At 39.1% G+C, this 21682-nt stretch overlaps 1 protein-coding gene across 5 annotated transcripts in view; it reads right to left on the bottom strand.

Annotated features, from left to right (window-relative positions):
- ZNF385D (zinc finger protein 385D) overlaps positions 1 to 21682 on the bottom strand; it is a 431010-nt gene that overhangs the window by 31693 nt on the left and 377635 nt on the right. For 4 of the 5 annotated variants that reach the window (XM_089691034.1, XM_089691039.1, XM_089691049.1 and 1 more), the window contains one exon: positions 9342 to 9563. The exons of the other annotated variant lie outside the window; for it this stretch is intronic. In XM_089691034.1, coding sequence (XP_089547160.1) covers positions 9342 to 9563 — 222 coding nt within the window. The remainder of the gene's footprint in view (positions 1 to 9341; positions 9564 to 21682) is intronic. 5 annotated transcript variants of the gene reach the window in all.

The raw sequence follows: 21682 nt of genomic DNA, 5'->3' as shown, positions 1-21682 counted from the left end.
CTAACATATTTTTGCATTTTGGCAAGACTGGGATACACTGAGTAGGACATGATTATCCATTGCCGTGTGTGTTTTTTTGTCTCCAATAAGGTAGATACCCCAACTAATAAATCACAGTGAGAATAAACTAATGGTTAAACATTTGAAATAATTAAGAACTCAAGCTTTAAAGGATAAATTCACCTTTTGTAACATGTTACACCTGTATTCAGGCTGTAACAAGTAACATGTCACTGACTCAGCAGCCCACAAACCACCCAATCCCCCGTTTTCACAGCAGTCAGGGCATCTTCTCCCACACTCGCTGCCACAATTTAAAAAAAAAAAAGGGGCCATAAAGGCTCCGCCCACCCAACCACATCATTCATTCACAGAGTTCTGTGAATGGGAGAACTACAGGTACCAACAGCTGTCGGCTTGTAGTTCTCAATGAACTACCAGGGTGCTGTTGAATGCTCTAGGTAGTTCATTGATGCTGCCTGTCCATATTTAACTGCCTGCTCATATGAGTTAAAAGCAGACAGCTTACACTGACAGTCTGCAAGAGCCCTGCATTGCACCTGTGATCTGCTGATTGTGGGTGCAATGCTTTTGCTTTGAAAGCTCCTAAAAAATAATAAACATACATTTTTTTACCTGCAAAAACAGATGTGCATGGATATATATATATATATATATATATATATATATATAAAAATATTTTTTTTTAATCATTATTTATTTATTTTTACAATAGTGAACTTATTCTTTAAATAAGTCTATTAAGTGCATTAAAAAAAAAAAAAAAAAAAGCAAATCTGGATATTTAACAGTACTATCTGTATATACCTGCCAGACTAGGAAAACAGTGAATATTTGTTTGACATAAATTATTCCTAAGTAAGATTTGTGTTTAAACTGTGGACTATGCCCACATATTTTTGGACACTCTTTTAGTTTTATTTTTTTTAAGGTTAACTATAGCTTTATGAAAAAAAAAAACACACAGCTCAGGACAAAGCTTTGAACTGGCTTGGGTTCATAAAATAAGAGACCTATACTTTGTGCTGTCTATGTTGCTCTTAGCAGGTTAAGATACTACTCTAGCTGGATCACAGAATGATGGGCAAGCTGCATTGTGCACAGCATAAGCCCACAGGCAACACAGGTTATAACAGCAGTGATGCTATCAGCAAACCGAAACTGTACTGTTCCTGTGATTTGAAAATTTTATATATATATATATATATATATATATATATATATATATATATATATATATACACAGTATATATAAACCTAGGGTAACCTATAAAGTAAAACCTTACCTTTTGAGTAATTACATTTTATGATAACATTGATTAGAACATTTTTTTAATCACAGTAGGTTATTATAACCTATTGTTATAATAACCTGATTCACACTGATATAAAGGAAACAAATGCAAAGGTAAATTCTAGCATATCTTTAACCTCTTCCCGACCACCCTATAGCAGCAGTACTGCTACAAGGCTAGAAAGGACATGTAGCAAAATACATTTTGACCTAAATTATGATGACATTTGATTTGTTAAATGTTTTTACTGGATATGTTTTATAGCAAGAAGTAAAAAATATTGATTTTTTTTTTCAAAATTGTCCGTTTTTATGTTTATAGTGCAAAAAATTAAAAATGCACAGGTGATCAAATACCACCAAAATAAAGCTCCTTTTGTGGGAAAAAAAGGACATAAATTTATTTTGGGTGCAGCATTGCATGACTGCGCAATTGTCAGTTAAAGTAACGCAGCACCATATCACAAAAAATGGCCTGGTCAGGAAGGGGGGTAAATCTTCTGGAGGGCAAGTGATTAAAACATTACACCAAGCTTTTAGGAAACATATAGGTTAGGGAGCATATTATAGTTCCTAAATTCTGCTGTGCAGCAACTGCCCAAATGAAAGTGTGAAATCATCACAGCTTACTAATTACTCAATAGAAACTGAAAAAATAGGGAATCATGTACAATATATCTCAAATGAGTCTTATGCACGAGGATGGTTGGTAATGTACAGTGGGGAAAATAATTATTTGATCCCCTGCAGACCATATAAGTTTGCCCACTTACAAAGAAATGAAGGGTCTATCATTTTTTCATAGGTGTATTTTAAATGATAGAGACAGAATATCAACCAAAAATCCAGAAAAAAAACACATGATACAAATGTTATCAATTGAGTTGCAGTTCAGTGAATAAAATAAATATTTTATCCCAAGCAAAAAATTACTTAGTACTTGGTGGAGAAACCCTTGTTGGGAAGCACAGAGGTAAGACATTTCTTGTAGTTTGTTATCAGGTTTGCACACATCTCAGGAGGGATTTTGGTACACTACTCTTTACAGATCTTCTCTAAATCCTTAAGTACCTGAAATCCTTATTTATTTCAGGTACTTTTATAGTGCTGTCAATTTACACAGCGCTTTACATATATATTGCACATTCACATCAGTCCTTAACCCTCAAGGGGCGTACAATCTAAGGTAGTTCCAGCTCCCTCCATACATTTTCTATAGGATTAAGGTCTGGAGACTAGCTAGGCCACTCCATGACCTTAATGTGCTTCTTCTTGAGCCACTCCTTTGTTGCCTTCCTGGTATGTTTTGTGTCATTGTCATGCAGGAAGACCCATCTACAACCCATCTTCAGTGTACTGGCTGAGGGAAGAAGGTTCTCATCCAAGATTTTACAATACATGTCCCCGTCCATGGGCCCCTCAATGCGGCAAAGTCTGCCTGTACCTTTGGCAGGGAACAACCCCAAAGCATAATGTTTCCACCTCTGTGCTTGACTGTAGGGATGATGCTCTTAGGGTCATAGTCAGCATTTTTCTTCCTCCAAACACGCCGAGTCGAGTTAATGCCAAGGAGCTCAATTTTTGTCTCATCTGACCACAGCACATTCTCCCAATCCTGCTCTGAATCATTTAGATGTTCATTGGCAAAGATGGGCCTGTACATGTGCCTTTTTGAGGAGGGGGACCTTGCGGGCACTGCAGGAATTCAATCCATGGAGACGTATTATGTTACTAATTGTTTGTTTGGGAATGTTTTATCTGCCTTGAGATCATTCACAAGCTCCTCCCGTGTAGTTCTGGGCTGATCACTCACTTTTCTCATGATCATCCTTACCCCATGAGGTGAAATATTGCATAGAGCTCCAGACCGAGGGCGAAAGATGGTTATTTTATGTTTCTTGCATTTGCAAATAAACACTTCAACAGTTGTCTTCTTCTCACCAAGATTCTTGCTGATAGTCTTGTTGCCCTTTCCAGCATTGTGCAGGTCTATAATCTTGTCCCTGATGTCCTTTGACAGCTCTTTGGTTTCTTGCCCATGATGGTGAGGTTTGAATGGAAGAAAGAGATTTTGTGGACAGGTGTCTTTTATACAGATAATGAGTTGTCATTAGGAGCACCTTCTTAAATTGACAGGACTAATCTGTGTACAACATGAGTACATAGCCAGTCTGTGGGAGCCAGAATAATTGTCGGTTGGTAGGGGATCAAATGCTTATTTTACTCACTGAACTGCAACTCAATTTATAACATTTGTATGTGTTTTTCTGGATTTTGGTTGATATTCTATCTCTATCATTTAAAATACACCCATAATAAAAAATTGTAAACCCTTCATTTCTTTGCAAGTGGGTAAACTTACAAAATCTGCAGGAATCAAATAATTATTTTCCTCACTGTATGTGTTGTCTGCAGTAATAACATTTTCTTCCTCTCAGTGGGATTGACAACTAAAAGCTGATTGGTGAGGATTTGATTTGGGTTCAGAAACAAATTTCAAAGACGAATAGGTCCATTTACAAATGCATCCGAAAATGAATTCCTCAATTATTTATATGTTATTATTATACAGGATTTATATAGCGCCAACGGTTTGCTCAGCACTTTACATTATAGTGGGAGACAATACAGTAACAATACAGTTCAATAGAAGAGGGAATTGAGAGCCCTGCTCCTTGGAGCTTACAATCTAGGAGGGAGGGGTGAGTGGTACAATAGGTAAAACTGTGGGGGATGGAGTGGTTGGAAGCGTAGAGGATTCCAGTATTAGCAGAGGGCGGGATAGGCTTCCCTGAAGAGATAGGTTTTCCATAATCGCCTAAAGGTAAGTAGAGTAGGTGATAGTCTAATAGATTGTGGTAGGGGGTTCCAGAGGATGGGTGACGCCCTGGAGAAGTCTTGGAGACAAGCATGGGAGGAGGAGATAAGGGAGCTAGAGAGCAGGAGGTCATTCGAGGAGTGGAGTGTACGGTTTGGGTGATATTTAGAGATAAGATTGGGTATGTAAATTGGGGCAGTGTTGTGGATGGCTTTGTATGCCATAGTTAGTGTTTTGAATTTTATCCGTTGGGCAACTGGGAGCTAGTGAAGGGATTAGCAGAGAGGGGTGGCAGATACAGAGCGGTTAGTGAGGTAGATGAGTCTGGCAGCAGCGTTCATGATAGACTGAAGGGGGGGATAGCCTGCGATGAGGTAGGCCAATGAGGAGGGAGTTACAATAGTCAAGGCGTCATATGACAAGGGAGTGAATAAGTTGCTTAGTGGTTTCCGGGGTTAGGAATGTGGTCGTATCTTGGAGATGTTGCGGAGTTGAAGTCTACATGATTTTGTCAGCGATTGGATCTGGGGCTGAAAGGACAGATGGGAGTCTAGGATTACACCTAGTACCCTGGCATGAGGGGATGGACTAATGATTGTGTTATCGATATTTATGGTGAAGTCAGTGGAGGTAGCACGGGCAGGGGGGGAATACTAGGACCTCAGTTTTGGAAAGGTTGAGTTTGAGAAAGTGGAGTGACATCCAAGCCGATATGTCACTTAGTAGGCTAGCGATGCGGGTGGAGACTGAAGGGGTGAGGGGTAGAAAGATAGATTTGCGTGTCATCAGCATAGAGATGGTAATTGAAGCCGTGGGAGTTTATCAAGTGACCATGGGAGGAGGTGTAGATGGAGAAGAGAAGGGGTCCAAGGACAGAACCTTGAGGGACCCCTGCAGAGAGAGGGAGTGAAGAGGAGGTGACAGCGTTATAGGTAACACTGAAGGAGCGCTGCGATAGATAGGAGGAGAACCAGGAGAGAGCGGAGTCTCTGAGGCCAAGAGAGTGCAGTTTTTTAAGGAGGAGGGGATGGTCAACAGTGTCAAAAGCCGCGGAGAGGTCGAGTAGTAGGAGTATTGAATAGTGATCGTTGGTTTTTGCAGTTAGTAGGTCATTAGAGAGTTTTAGTATGGCAGTTTCAGTGGAGTGTCGAGGGCGAAAGCCAGACTGTAAAGGGTCAAGAAGGTTGTTGTCGGCGAAGTGGGAGCTCAGGCGATTGTAGACTAAGCGTTCTAGGAGTTTAGAGGTAAATGGCAGCAGGGAGATGGGTCTTAGGTTGTTCAGGTTGGTGGGCTCTAGGGAGGGTTTTTTAAGTATGGGAGTGATGTACGCGTGCTTTAGAGGGGAGGGAAGGCACCTGTAGAGAGGGAATTAATGAATGGATCTGAAAATGAAACAAAACAAACTTTTACAGCATGCCCATGTCTACAAGCATGCTCCCCCCCCCTTCCTGAATCACACCCGGCAATGTGAGTTTGAATATTAGTGGGTACCTTGCAAGGGGGGGGGAGGGAAAGTGATAAAGCTTCCCTGAGTTGAAAGGCACATTGTTTAAGAGCCTCTTCACCACCTCCAGGCCCCCCAAAATGATGTGTGTGTTTTGGGGGAGATTTATAGGAACCCTGAATTCTCTTTATAATATGGGGCCCCCAGTTATCCAGCCAGGGGAAAGATAGCATTGGCACCCCTTATTGCTAGTCCCCCCAAAAGTCAAATGTAACTAAACAAAAAAAATGCAAGTGGTGTTATCCATCATCAATCATGTCATCAACTGATGTAAATCCTATGTCCTAATGAATCACTGCCTGACTATATTTGCTCACTGCCCCACAATGCTTTCCCATGACACTCCTGTTTTCTGTGATAATGTAAACATAGCACAAGGGATGCCTGATGATCATGGTAATTGTTTGTAGCATTGGCCATACAATACCAGATTAGTGATGTTAAAATGGATTGTATTACTTAAACAAAAACCTGAACCTGCAAGGTAAAATAACTAGAGGTGTTGTTCACTGGAACCCAAAGAAGGACTTCCTTGGAACATGTAGACACACAACATTTGGAGCATGTAGACACAGGATATTTGGTGCCTAATGCAACATCCCCCTACTAAAATCACTTCTTTTATACAGAACTTTTTTTTGGTTTGAAAATCTTGATATGTGGTTTTAAGTGTAAGCGTGTAAGTAAGCATATATGATTTGACCATACACAGTATTTTCTAATAAAGGTAAAATTAGTTAACAGAAACTTTACAAGGAAGAACAACCACTTTGGCCCTGCCACCTACAGGCACAAAGTCTTTGTGCCTAAATATAAATTCAGCCTTGCTGAAACAGTTTTTACTGATTTACTTTTATTTCTTAAATGTGCTTTACACTATTAAAGTGCAATACATTTAGTTTTAACTTCCTCTATTTTAATTGAATACTAAAACTATGAGAAGCTTAAAGTGTATCTATATTCAGGACATTTCCTTTTACTCGTTCTTCTAAAGCACATCATGTGAAATGAAATATCTAAAAAATGAAGGGAAATATCACCTTAGACAGTTGTAATCAGAACAAGTATCCCCATTGGAAGATTTCCCCTCACCTCCCATTTCAGTGACAAATGAAAAATTTAGGAAGATATCCCATCACTTTCTGACCCAGTGATAAAGGTCACCAGGAAAAATAGAAAGATGACTCTCTCCAGCAGGGACAGCGATAGGAATAGAAAATTAACAGGAATTTTAATCCTTTCCCTACTCTGTCCAAATTGTACACTTTAAATGCTTGTAAACATCATTATATTTTAGATTTATTTTTTACTACGTCTTTGTTAATACTTAAAAGTATTTTCTACCTAAAAATACTGAAATTAGTATTTTTCAGAAGTTCCTTAGAATTCACTTCACTCCTCTATGAGGTAAATAGTCAGAAATGTTTAAATGTTATAGATGTTGAATGCAATTCAGCATATAATCCAAATAAAAGAAAGATGTTATAAAGCTAAAGGAAAAATTCAAGCTTATTACAGATCTTTTTCACTTAAGCAGAACTTTTGGCATGGTGGAAAGAAATAATTTTGGCAGCAAATACATGTAATTTACTCCTTAAATAGGCCTCAAGCTGAATTTAGAATTATTAATGATGTGTTTGACAATGCTGTCCAAGTCCTTGTGTATGAGGTCCTGGAAGCTGCAATGTTCCTCTTCCTTTTAAGATGATGAAACATAGAGCATGTACAACAAAAAAGCCAGATATTACTTAAAGGTGAGGTTAGGAGTTTAATACAATTTCTCACTTCCTCCAACTAATAGAATGTTGAGGACTTTCTCCGGGGAAATCTGCTATTACTAAATACTACAACATAGCAACCACTGTATTCTCAGACAAGGCAGAAACCCATCAGTTGTAATCGAGGTTATCAGGAAAATCCATTTTGTTTGACTGCAGATCTTTGTCAATGTAACATTTTCACTTTCAGTCAAGCAAGGCAAATGGATTGACAGTAAACAACAATAATAGTGCTTTAAAATGTAACTCCATTTTTTTCTCTTGTGAAAAACACAATTTCTTATAGGGGATCTATATACATTGCAAAGGTTTTAGCAACCTTTTTTTTTGCAGATTTCTACTATTTTCTGCTCTGATGAATTAGGTGTTTGTTTCACAATGTCCTTTCCAGAGCTATTTCTAATGGGAAGCTCTGCCTTCATTTTAACCACCTGAGGAATGTTCAGCTTTCTACTGAGGAAAGCTGCATGTATGCATCTCTTTAGAAAAGAACACCAAGAATTAAACTCTTGTATCTCAGTGCAAACTTCTGAGAAAATCGGTGAACCAGCACATTCAGCCATATTGGATAGAGGCAACATCTAAGGCTCTGTTTACACAAGCCGACTCCAAAGTTGCATGATTTTTAGTGCAACTTTGGAGTCCAACTTTGATACAACTTTGAAGTGATTTTGATACGATGTTTATGCTCTCTGGCACTGAAGCCATATCAAAGTGAGATCAAAGTAGTGCAGGAACCTTTTCTGAAGTTGCAGTGACTTTAGTAGTGTCTTTTGGATCCTGAATAGCAGGAGTGTGAACCGAGCCTAACAGTTTCAGAAAAGTATAGCAAAGTGAAATACATAGGTATCTTTCAAACATTAAATTACAGAATAGCTTCTGTAGCAATTGTATGTTTTTATTTTAGGCAAGTGGACTTTTCCTTCAAAGCAAACCAGATGAAATCATACAATAGCAGTAGCAGAGAGCTAACATTCAAACTGGAAGCACCTATCCCTTACTAGAGGATCTCTCAATAATTTTGCTATCCACATCGCAGTTGCCATTAGGCACACCTCTGACTTCATCGCACACATCACACTAGTGCTTTATTAAATACTCAGCAGGCCTGGTGGATGTACCTATGCTTATACAAATAAGGAAAAGTTTCTAGTTGTATAGCTGATCTGGTAAACCTGGGGTGGGAGATATATGCTTATATATATCTTCAGATGCTGGCTGCCTGCTGCTCTTAGTGTGAAATTTTGTTCTCCCTATAGATTTGCATTTATTTCAAAAAGACAAATAATACATTCATATCTCAGGAAATCAACTGATCTTCAATATGGTTTAGCAGAATCAATGTTCAGCCTAAGGTAAAGATTCCTAATGCAAAACACATGCTAAGTGGGTGCGTAATGGACAGAAATTTGGGTTTTATAAGGATGATATTGGGGGGTGACATTAAGCACAAGGAAAAATTAGCAGTTTAGAATTACTTGGCAACAAAAAAGCACAACAAACAACTCAGTAATGATTTAATGACAGATACACATTAATAAATATGGCACAGATACAATCGAACAATGTATGCATCCCTTTAAATTAAATTTAGATCACACTGCTTTTTAGATGGGAAGATATATTGTATATTCAATGTGTTCTTATTTCATGCATGGGCAACCTTTATTTATATTTACATTTGTAAGTGTGATTTCTAGACTAATTTAGATAAATGTTCCATGCCTATTTGTTGTATTTGTAATGGTTACTCTATGTTCTAGAGTTTCATGAAGGCATGAACTGTATTTGTAACTTTGTAACTAATGGAGTCTATGTAATCTACGGCGCTCCCTGTCCACACTTCAGTCACCTTTGACTCCATCTACTTAGATTACATGGTAATTGCATGGCTACAGTGGAGGTGAGGAAATTGCAGTCTCTTACCACTGTTGTGAGCCTCCAGCTGTGAAGCAGAGTTGACAGCGACTTTGCATAGTGAACAGTAAAGAAGTCTTTTAGCCTTTTCCTCTTCAGTCTCTCCTGAAGGGCATATGCTGCTGCTAGTTACTAGAGTGATTTTCTTGTCAACCTTTGAGGTGTTCTCCGTTGTCATAACACTGATTTTTCTTATTTCTAACATTGTACTTGCTGGTATTGCTGGGAATCCTGGGGCAATTTTTGAAAATAAACAAAACAGGCTGTTAAATGGGAAACTACCATTGTATGACATTTTTGTATACATTTACAGCATGTAATTGGTTGAATGTCAAGAAGATCATGTTGACAGTCTGTATATTTTAAAAACCTATACATTGTAACCATCTCTTAGTAGTAAGTCCTGATAGACAGAGGTAGAAATAAACTGAATTATACACATAAAGTGCATATGACGAGACACTATACTAACTTCATGTTAGGTAGGTACTGTATATACAGTACTGTGCAAATGTTTTAGGCACTTGTGCAAAATGCTATAAAAAGGCAATGTTTTCACAAACAATGAAATTAAAAGATTTTATTTATAAAATAACAACCTAAAAGTGCATACAAACAGAAAATCTAAATTAAATCAATTTTTGTTATGTCCATCATTTATTTTAAAAACAGTATTCATTCTCTTAGGCACTATTGCACTGCAGGTAGGTTGTTCCAAACATCTAGGATAACTAATCACAGTTCTATTGTGGATTAAGGTTGTCTCAGTTGCTTCTGTCTTTTATGTAATCCCAGACAAAGTCAACGATGTTGAGATACTTATTATAAATCCTCCTGCGCTTCTATGGACCCCACCCCCCTACCTTTCAGCTGCTTACACTCAAACTGATACCAAAACAGTGCACAAATAAATATTAAACTAGTGTAGCGCTAATAAACTCAATCATAAAAAGCAAATTCAATTCAATCCTTATGTGAATAGTGAAACTAAAATATATAAACCTTGTGATAAATCTCATAGTGCCCTAATCCTCTTAGTGCCCTACACACGTGCCACTTAATTCATAAATAATATTTATAAAACATATATCATGACAGTGCTATTTCAAATTTTGCTACTAAACATATATCCTGTAGCCCTCCGAGCTATATAAGATAGGGCTGCGTCTCCATAGCGATACCCTGAGGAAGTCAAGAGACCACGTGACGTAACGCGTAGGCACGCTGATACGCAGCTTCCGGTTTCCAGAGTGACGCACTTCCGGTACGGGACGCCATTTTTCAAACTCCCAGGAAGTAACACATGAGTGCAGTTTACCCATTCAGGGGAGAGGAAGACGCTGTACACAAATGTGAGTTGCTTCTTGTTGTTTTGTAAATAAAAACTTTGCTAAATTTGAATTACTACACTATGGAAGATCTCTTTTTTGGGCTCACTATCATGTGAGTGAGAATTTGCAGAGGATCGTTGTAGAGGACCCTATAAGTCATAAAGGTGAAGGTGTGGAGGAGGCCAAATAGGAGGACAGCCTGTGAGTTACCAACCAGGATTGTTGAGGATCCAGGGTGATCCTAAAGGCTTGTAGGCCCCTGGGGGTCGCTGAAAGGAGGTGAGGAGGCACTGCAGCTGGAGTGGAAGAGTGTGTTTACACGAGTGGCACTAATGACACACTGCATGTTTATATAAGCATCACCTGAATTATATATTTTTTATTTGAACATTGGACTATGGATTAGTTTAAATTGAAGTGGCACGATCACATGGTACATGTTTTTGAAGTGGCACTATCACAGGATATATGTTTAGTAGCAAAATTTGAAATAGCACTGTTATGATATATGCTTTATAAATATTATTTATGAATTAAGTGGCACGTGTGTAGGGCACTAAGAGGATTACGGCACTATGAGATTTATCACAAGGTTTATATATTTTAGCTTCACTATTCACATAAAGATTGATTTGAATTTGCTATTTATGATTGAGTTTATTAGCGCTACACTAGTTTAATATTTAATGATGTTGAGATGAGGGCTCTGTGAAGAGCCATGCCATTTCTTTCAAGACTCGTTATTCTTCCGTTTGGTAAAGATAATTCTTTATGACCTTGGCTGTATGTTTGGAGCCATTATAATGCTAGAGAATGCATATGCAGAAATACAGCCTTAGAGCTGCAAGGAATCTCCACCATGCTTCCCTGTTGCCTGTGAACTCTCATTGTTGTACCACTCTGCAGGCATTCTGAAACAAACTGCCTTCTGTTACTGCCAAATATTTCAAATGTGGACTCATCATTCCAGAGCCCCTGCTGCCATTTCTGTGAACCAGTTCTCATGCAAAAGATAGTCAGTTGGCCTTGTTTCCATGTAAGAAGAATGACTTCTATGAAGAAAACGTACAAGGAAAAATATATGTTCTACTTGTTCCAAGCACTTACGATGACAAGTCTATGTCAGACAAGCTCATTTTCTGATAGACACCACCTCTCACAGGCTAACTTAAAGGAGGGTTTTCTGGTAGGTTCATATAGTTAGCAATAGTTATTGTGTTGTTTTGGTTCCTGTCTTAAATTATTACCTCTCTGTGTATGCGCCAGTCCTTTCAGTCCTGTTTCGCTTACTTATCTGACTGGTTATGACACTAGCCTGCACTACTGTCAGGGATCCAACAGCGGTAGCCTCTAGCACCCCACAGACCAGATTCCCCCAAGGTGCGGAATCTAAGCTCTGACCTGCTTGTTCACCAGGGCCCCTGATGGTGGGGATGGACTTGGAGCAGGCCGAGACCAGGTCGCGGCCCCTGGGTTCACCCAGCTGTGGTAGAAGAACTGTTGGAGGTGTAAAGCAGGTGAGAGTCTGATGTGAGGCGGTAACAGGAGCAGCGTCGGGCAGGCCGGGTGGGTAACAGTGGTGGCGGCGTAGTACAAAATCAGCAGGCAGAGGGATAAACAGGTCACAAGCCGGGTTCGTTAACAGAAGGTCAGAACGTACAGGGTTAAGCAGGAGAATGGTCAGACAAGCCAGGGATCAGAGCAGGAGACGGACAGCAAATCAGGGTCAGGCAGGGTCAGCAACAAAACAATCTACAATCAGGAACTTCAGGAAAACAGGTAAGACCATAAAACACTTGAGCATTGCAAGAGCAGGGTTTAAATAGCCCGCCCAATTCCGGACAAGCGCTCCTGGGTCCTAGTGCTTGCCCGGCGCCGTCATTGGTGACAGGCGCGCCTGGGTCCTAGTGCCCACCTGCCTGTACGTTTTGTCAGGATTCTACGCATGTGCAGATTCGATCGCCGTGGCGATCTTCCCATTCCCTGACAACTAGTCTCCATTTGCCTCTTTGAATGTACATTCACCTCTCCATGACTATCACCTACATTCCCTCCTTCGCACTGTCTGATGTTGCTATTGTGTGAGCTATCCAGCATCTGATCCTGCATCCATATTATTATCTCTGCTTCTTTCTCAAGCTGCTGTTTTATCATCATGGAAATGCCTCTCTGCCTGCCTGCTAGCTTATAGTAAGTGCTGATCTGCATTTATTCCATACTGGTCATACTGACTGTACAGTAATATTTAAAGTGGTTAATAGTGATGTTACACCACTTGCAGACATCTCTGTAATCATAATACTAATAATAATACTGAAAGAAAAAGAATACTGATATTCATATGAACATATATACAAGCTCTCACAATTCAATAGAATTAACTGGCAGTACTATTAATTGGGTGTCTTCATAGCACATATGATATATGCCGGTGTACTCAACCTCAAAGGCCCCATACCCCTGTGGTGTAAGAATGTGGTTAGTGTTATCTTACAATCTGAAAATGTATGCAGCTATACTGTTATTTGGTAGTGGGAAAACATGCACTGTTGGTGGAAATAAAGTACTTGAGTTCTTCACCACTGCTACTGTATATCGGCATTCTCCAACTTGCTCTTTGACATAATAGTGACAGTATTGCTGTTCATAATATTGCACTCAGTATTTTGTGTGTACAGGAGGCAGCAGGGTGTGGATGGAGATTATTTTAAATAAATATTTCCTAAAATAAACTTTCCAGGCAAGTCTTCATTGAACAGATGAGTACTAACTTCTGTAACTTCTGTAGCTGTGTAGAACATGTGCCAAAATGATGCATTCCAACCACTTTACAGGAATAACTGCTAGTTTGCAGTACAGAATGTTTATGTTTTGGCTTAAGAGGAACACAGATTTGTAATTACAAGAAGAGTTGATTTGACTAGTTGTTTGTGCTATAGGCATTTTAATTAGAGTCCAGTGATCGGCATTAATTACCGTTAATATACTTATACTTCGGACAAAGCTTTTAAGCACTTCATTTAACACTTATACTCAATTGGATCTTTAATGTAATATAAACATAAGCCAGGGAACACTTTATTTTTAAGAATTAATGATGTTACTTGTTTGTGTCTTGTGTTATAAATTGCTCTACTATTAACTCTACACTCTACATCACAAATATAGATTACATGAAGCTGATTGTTGCAGAACAAGTTTACTTTTTAAAAAATTATTTAAAACTTAAATTGAATATGGTATTTTCGATTATGTGTTAGTACTGTGTGATGCACCAATAATGTCACTCCACAGGGCATCCTACTCCAGGAGATAGGGACTATAAGGCTCCAAGGGGACTGGCAATGGCCACACAGAGAGCAAACTAAATTCCGTACACAAAATATTGCACAACAGTTAGCATTTTCATACATCTCCCAATATCTGCCTACAGCTCCTCTGGCTGTCTTGCAAGAGTGTTCTGCTTCCATGAATCTTTTCCACACATCAACCCCCCAGATAAAGCTGTAGAATGTTTACAGAAGGATTTAGAAGCATCCACTTTATAAAAGTCATTACTCATAAAAGGATTTGCATGCTACATGACAGTGCTTGGTTCTGGAGGGCACCAAATACTGCACTGTTGAAGGAATGATTGGGTTGGTTAATTTAACTATTTAGTTTAAAGAAATGTGCTGGAAAGACAGAAATCCATGTATTTATATTATTTTGCCTATTTAATGTAAAGAGTAGCAAAATAATTTAAAAACAAAACATTGGGATCGGATGGTACTTGCAGGAAGAAAAGAAACAAGGTGCTTTCCAGAAGCGACAGAGTGGATTGTTACACTGGTTGGTTTTGTTATTTGTTACAGAAGTCCCAACAATCTCACTCAGGCAGAAAATTACCTTCTTTTTAAAGCACTGTACACACTGGATGAAAAATGTCTTGTATTCACTTCTTTGTGGCACACATCTAAATAAGTTGCCTCCAAGCAAGTACTAATGAGACATTCAACAAAAATAAACTTTTTTCTGTAGACTTGGATATACTTTGATATCCACTTGCGGCACTGCTGGAAACAGTTTCACACTGACTCATTGAAACAGCACGATCTGCCATTCCTGCAAAAATCTGAATCAAACATTTGAAAAATGTGCCAAAATACACATGTAACTTGATATAACCGTTTTTTTTTTAACTTAAACTTTTTTTTTTTTTACAAAGAACTAGCAGACTTTATACAAGCAATGCTTATGGACAACATAATTGTGTAAATCATCAAAAACAAATATTGAGCTAAAAATATCAGTATATCTGAATAATTTCTGAATGCCTTACTAATTTATACAGTACGTGACCTGTCATGTAAAGTTGTAGAATATGCCAAAAAGACTTGTTTAGACAGGCACCTAAGCAGGATACTTAGCAGATGGTTCTCATGCCCTCTTAATGTCCCAATGAGCCCAGTGTAACTGAGTGTGTGATGTCAGCCTTCAGGAGGCAGGGCTCTGCAGAGCCTGTCCTGAAGAGTAAATGCAATATAATGTATGGGTCAAGGCTGGTCATCAAATTCCTGCTTGTAAAATGTGTGAGCATATGAGCTTAACCATCTCCAGTCCAGCGACATACCAGTACGCTGCTGGACTTCAAGTGGTCATACTGGAGTGAAGCCTGCAGCTGCAGGCATCACTCCAGTACCATTTTTTAGAGCTGGGGTCATCTCTCTTGTACCAGTGCAAGTGCTCAATTGTTTCTACAAGCATTGAGAGGGGATGCCCCCACCCCCCGCTACCGTGGCTCTCTTGGGATCTCCTGTCCCACTGGGAGTACTGAGCGACCAGCTAGACAGCCGAACAAAGCTGACATCAGCTTTGATCGGTTCTCCCTTATAGTAAACTGAAAGCAATGATCTGACATCACATCTGGTTTACTCGGAAACTTTCGGCACCATTTTTAAAAATCTGAAAGTATTCAAAAACACTGTTCTTAAGCATATGAGTACAATACCACTTCAGAAGTGAAGTTTTATAGCAAGAGAACTCAATGATTTCACTAATTGAATTCCCAAAAATAATAAGAAGTCTTTTGTTAGTCTTGCATTCTCTCATTCATTAATACCTAAAGCAATTATTTAGTAGCATAACCTCCTGAACATGCAATGCAATGCATAATTGGGACTGTACTAACTTGCTTTTCCCTGGAGGACTTATTTTATTTTGATTCTCATATATTTAGTGTAAACTAGGTCAAAACTATAGTGTATATATAGCATAAACCTCTTCTTACATATAATGCAAATTGTTAAACGAATATGTGACCTAAAAGCAGATATCAGAAAATACAACTCCTGTTAGAACTACACATCTGGAAATTGTTAATATGTCAAAGGTTTACATTCCTGTGCATAAATGAGGGATACTGGCAATTATGAGGATCTAGTGACTGAAGCAGCCAGGTGCGCATAAAAGATTATCAGGTCAGTATTAATTTAGCACATAAATAGTGTCCTTGGGTCACTTCTTAACTAGAGGAGCTGGATGAAATTTGTATATACAGCATTAAGGGCTGACAGAGAACACTACAAGAAATGTGGACAACTATGTTGCACTTCTAGGTATCTGTTGTATGTGTAGTGACAGGTTTTAAATTTAAATGTCATCACATATTAACATGGAAATATGGTCAATTTATCAATAACATTCATTGGCTAAAGGAAGCCTGTTAAAAGAGGAATACAAACTATTGCTACAGTAAGCTACTGTTCTTCAATATTTCCTAAGTCAATACTTCCCCAAACAAGCATGAGACAGTGAAGTCAGAACCACTGGTCTGCATCCAAGTCATTAGGACTGATTTACTATATGTTGTTTACTTTGCAGGGGATATTCACTTTGTAGGGGAATTTTCCCCTAGAGTCGTGTATTTCATGAATATTCACTTAGCAAAAAATATCTAATCACGGGCAAAGAAAGAAAACCCTCTACTTTTGCTTGGAACAAGAAAATACCCAAATCCATAGCTTCAAGATTCACTTCTCTAATAATACATAGACAATTCGGGTGCTGGTTGCCGTGACCCATCTCCACTCTCCATCAATGCTATGATAAACTCTCAGCCACATGCACACAACATGTACAGTAGTTTCAAAAATCATCCTTCCTTGATGTGTTTCACCACTCCTGGTTTGCTCACGAGTATAGGGGAAGTCCTGTCCTCTGTCTTTGTGGGCAAGCTAGGAGTGGTGAAATGCATCAAAAAAGGTTGTATTTTGGGTGGAGGCATGTTGTATGCAGTCATTTTGCTGACAATCAATAAATACAGCAAAATGAGCTAAGTTTGCAGTGTGGCTAACATTTTTTCATATCTAGTTTTGCTTGCATATGATTACATGATGGAAGTCAGCTGAGCTTTCCCTTATTTGCTAAATTAACAGAATATTTGCCTTTAGTAATTCAACCAAATTGATTCACAGAACATTGAAGCCAAGCAACTAGCATTAACAGGTAAACCATAGGCTATATTACAATTTGTGCAATTGTGTTGTACATATATGTATATTAAAAAACTATTACTTAAATTAAACCATATCTGTTGGTGTACAAGAAAAGCAGGACACCTCATTATGTCAGAACATGCCTCAATAAAAATATATCACTGAGCTAGAACACTTTGGTCATAAACTATTATGCGTTATTATAGGGACCGACACTACCTGACAACATCGTCATCATGCACTTTGCATAAACTACTATTGCATATAATGGGCAAAAATAAAGATGCACAGTTTACGCTGAAGCGACAGTATAATTAAACAAAATTGTTAATGCTTCATAAATGGTTCATAAATAATGTTTAATAAATATGAATTATACATTAATGTTTGGAATTTGTATCACCTATTGGGCCATATCTGCGATAATGAATACTATAGCGATGTCAATACTAAAAAACGTAAGCTGTTCAATTAAACATAATGGATTACAATATTTGCTACTACAACATTGTATCCACTATCATTGCTTTTAATTGAAAAGGTTTTCACCAGTTAAACAATTAGTACAATGATTTTGTGTCTGCAGGCATTGGTGTGCCAGTACAATACTGCTTCTCTGTATGTATGACATGCTTTTTGTGTCAGCACAGTACTGATTCTGTGTCTGTTGAAATGTCAATAGTCCTTTAATGTGGCACTGCCTGTGTTTCTGCAAGCCTACCACCAGGGGCGGACTGACCATTTGGAAACTTGGGCACTGCCCGAGGGCCCGGGGTCAGTAGGGGGCCCCATGAGATGCCCCTGGTACCTTTTTCATAGGCTTTTTTGAGTTTGGGCAAGGACACAGGGGCCCCATGATCCCCTATTGCCCGGGGGCCCCATGAGTTGTCAGTCCGCCCCTGCCTACCACTACACTGATGTACAGTTCTGCATTTATTACCACTGTAATACCCTACTCTTCCACTAAAGTTATACACACTTATGTACTTATTCCCTAGGCACCAATGCAACCTTCTGCACTCCCTGCCATTGCCCTATGCATACTTCAGCACTTACAATAATTGCACGTTCAATTCTGCTCCTACAATTACTTTACATCTAGGGATTTGTAGGCTATATTAAATATAATTTTTATTTTTGGGCCGTGACCTGTGTTGAGCGAAATATATGAGTTGCTGCTGAGCTCTATTTCTGTAAATACTAGTTGTCTGGCTATCATGTATAATAAAGAGTGTCTTCAGGCAACAAAGAAGCATGGTGGAGGTTTCTTGCTAGTTTGGGGCTGCAATTATTGCAAATGAAGTTGGAGATTTGGTCAGGATCAATGGTGTCCTCAATGCTGAGAAATACAGGCAGATACTTATCCATCATGCCATATTATCAGGGAGGCATGTTATGGGCCCCAAATTTATTCTGCAGCAGGAAAACGACCCCAAACATAGAGCCAATGTCAACAAAGTGTTACGAAACCCACAACAGTAAAATCAGTCTGTATATGGAGTAAAGCATGCTTGTTATACTCGCTGTGGAACCTAAGGGGTTAATCTTCTGCATTGTGTAAAAAGGCCGTTTGATCCTAACTTCTCTTCTCCTCCTCTTGGTCAAATGTCCACGATAGGACAGACTGAACTGTAGCCATTCTGCACATGCTCAGTTTAGTGTGTATTTCTAGAGATATTTTTTTTTTCTTGGAAGAGTGCATGTGATCAGCACAGGGCCAATCAGCACTGTCCAGACAGAGGTCAGGAGTTTTGCGTCCTTCTAGAGCAGAAACAAAACTCATCCTACAAGCTTTAACATGTGCTCTGCTGAACACTGATAGAAGTCACAAGACTGCTCTAACTGCTGATGAGAAAAGATATTTAGCAGTTTATATTTACTAAAATAATTGCATTTCCATGTTCTTTGTACTGTTGGAGACCAGATATAGTGAATGCAGGGTCCTGGGTTTAGTAGCACTCTAATAACTATCTTCAACATAAAGAAAAACAAGGAGTCCTAGAAGTGATAGTTTGACCCCCACAGAGCCCTGATCTCAACATCATCAAATCTGTCTGCAATTACATGAAGATAGAGAAGGATTTGAGGTGGCTTACATCTACCAGAGATTTGAAGTTAGTTATCCAAGATGTTTGGAACAACCTACCTGCCAAGTTCCTTTGAAAACTGAGTGCAAGTTTTCCCTGGAAGAATTGATGCTGTTGTGCATGCAACGGATGGTCACAACAAATATTGCTTTGATTTTGATATTTATTCTGTTTAATTACTTTCCATTTTGTTGATAAAAATAAACTATTAACACTTCTATTCCTTAAAGCATTTACAGTATTTTTTCACCCCTGCCTAAAACTTTCGCACAGTAATATACTTAGAAAATTTCTTAGACAAAGAAGCTAGATTTTTAACAAGGTCAGCAATGGTGTCTCACATATTTTGGTTATTATGTTTCTTTTATAGTAGGAAGCCTGACAAAGATTAATGAAATGTGAAATCTGAAACAATTTCTAAAGCTTTAAAAATACAGTATATGATTAATGAGCCCACACCCTCTTTTCCTGTCTAAATATATTACATCTGCTATTGGAAGTAGCAAACAAAGTGTTTAGTCAAAGGTGATCTATTATAACACATTTATTTAGAGAAAGCAAAAGTATATCAGCTTTTTTTACCAGCTGGTATTCTAGAAAAAGTCTCCTAATGAAAAAATATTCCTGTCCTAATCCCCACTCCTATCAGTGAATGATTATATTTTAATCAGAGGCCTAAAAATGTCAAAATGCTTTATTTATGTTGAAATGATATTACATAATTCTTCTATCTCAAATGTAAAAATGTTTTGCAAGATTTCAATTAGCCATTTTGGTCATGCCATATTCATTCATGCCCACATACAATAAATACTGAATGCTAAGTCACAAAGCTTTGGACACATCAACAATTAATTAGACAAAATGGATTAAAAACATCTAAGGTCTATCAAAGGTTTGTTATGGTCTGTGATACAGGGGCATATTTACCATGAGGAAAAGTAGGCATTTGCCTTGGGCGGCATCGAGGGGGGGGGGGGCTGCTTCAAATGCAGTGCAGTGCAAATTGCTCCTCTCCAGGTCCTCCAGTATCAGCTGGCAAATTCAGCAGTGGGGGGAATGGAGGCAGAGAGGGGACCCTGGGCACTTTGTGGCAATATAAAAAAACTTTCCCCAGCCAAGTGGACTTTTTAATCACTTTCGGGTGCAGGCGGAGCAATGTCCTGCACTACATTTCCTGACAATTAAAATAAAGTCCCGGCCTGCACAGCAGATTGATATAGAAGTGGCAGTGACTTTGGTGCAGGACATTACTCCATCTGCACCCCAAAGTGATTAAATAGTCTGCTTTTTTGCCTGGTTAGTTGTCACACTCATCCAATCGAAAACAATAATGATACAAGAGTCTGGGTGTCATTTAATCAGAATGGTAAGATGTGTTTGGCAACTTTTTTTTTGGCAGGAAAGGTGGAAGGGTGGACATACCATTCATAATCTGCAACCTGGGATTTCATTCTCTGTCTCTCTCTCCCCCCCTCTCTCCCTCACCCCCCTTCTCTCTTTCTCTCTCCCCCTCTCTCTCTCCCTTCCTCCCTCTCCCCATCCCTCTCCCCCTCCCTCCCTCTCTCTCCCCCTCCCTCCCTCTCTCTCCCCCCTTCTGCCCCCCCTCTTTCTCTCTCCCCCTCACCCCCCTCTCTCTCCCCCTTCTCTCCCTCTCTCTCCCTCTCCCTCCATCTCGCTCCCTCTCTATCTCCCCTCTCTCTCTCCCTCCCTCTCTCCCCCTCTCTCTCTCGCCCCCTTCTCTCCCTCTCCCTTTCTCTCAGTATCTCCCCATCTCCCTCCCTCTCTCTCCCTCTCTCTCCCCTCTCCCTCCCTCTCTCTCCCTCCCCCTCTCTCCCCCTCTCTCTCCCCCTCTCTCTCCCTCCCTCCTTCTCTCTCACCCTCTCTCTCGCCCCCTTCTCTCCCTCTCTCTCCCTCTCTCTCTCTCCCTCTTTCTCCCCCCTCTCCCTCTCTCTCTCCCTCTTCCCCTCTCTATCTTTTTTTTTTTATTGGGGACACACACCCGATTATTGTGTTGCCTAGGGAAAATACAACACTGGAGATACATCAGACATTTTTTTAATTAGTTAAATTTAGTTGTAATTTTGTTTTAGCAAACAGAAAATCAGTACAAATTTCAAAGATCAAATGTGCAATGGGCAGCATTATGGTTGGGAATAAAACATGTAAAATATAATGTTTTTGACTCAAGCACTGTTTTTGAAAGTTGCAATGTGAAAGATTTTACAATACTCTTTGTCTAAGTACATACCTCCATAAAAGTTATGGCAGCAAGTCGCAATCACCTTTAGGATAGAAGGTTCTCACACTCTGACTCTGTGAGCTCTAACCTTTTAGAACTGACCTAAGGCTATGCAAAGAGCAGTGATGATGGAAAACATTTATTAAAGTTTTCTAGGGAAAAAAAATCCCCCCCGACCACATACACAATACAGCTGAGATTAATTGGGATCAAT

This window comes from Staurois parvus, unplaced genomic scaffold (genome assembly GCF_062004578.1).
Source record: "Staurois parvus isolate SC_StPar_1 unplaced genomic scaffold, SC_StPar_1.0 ptg000021l, whole genome shotgun sequence".
Classification (NCBI taxonomy): domain Eukaryota; kingdom Metazoa; phylum Chordata; class Amphibia; order Anura; family Ranidae; genus Staurois; species Staurois parvus.
The sequence above is the reverse complement of the archived record's forward strand: the minus strand, read 5'-3'. Positions and strand labels throughout refer to the sequence as shown.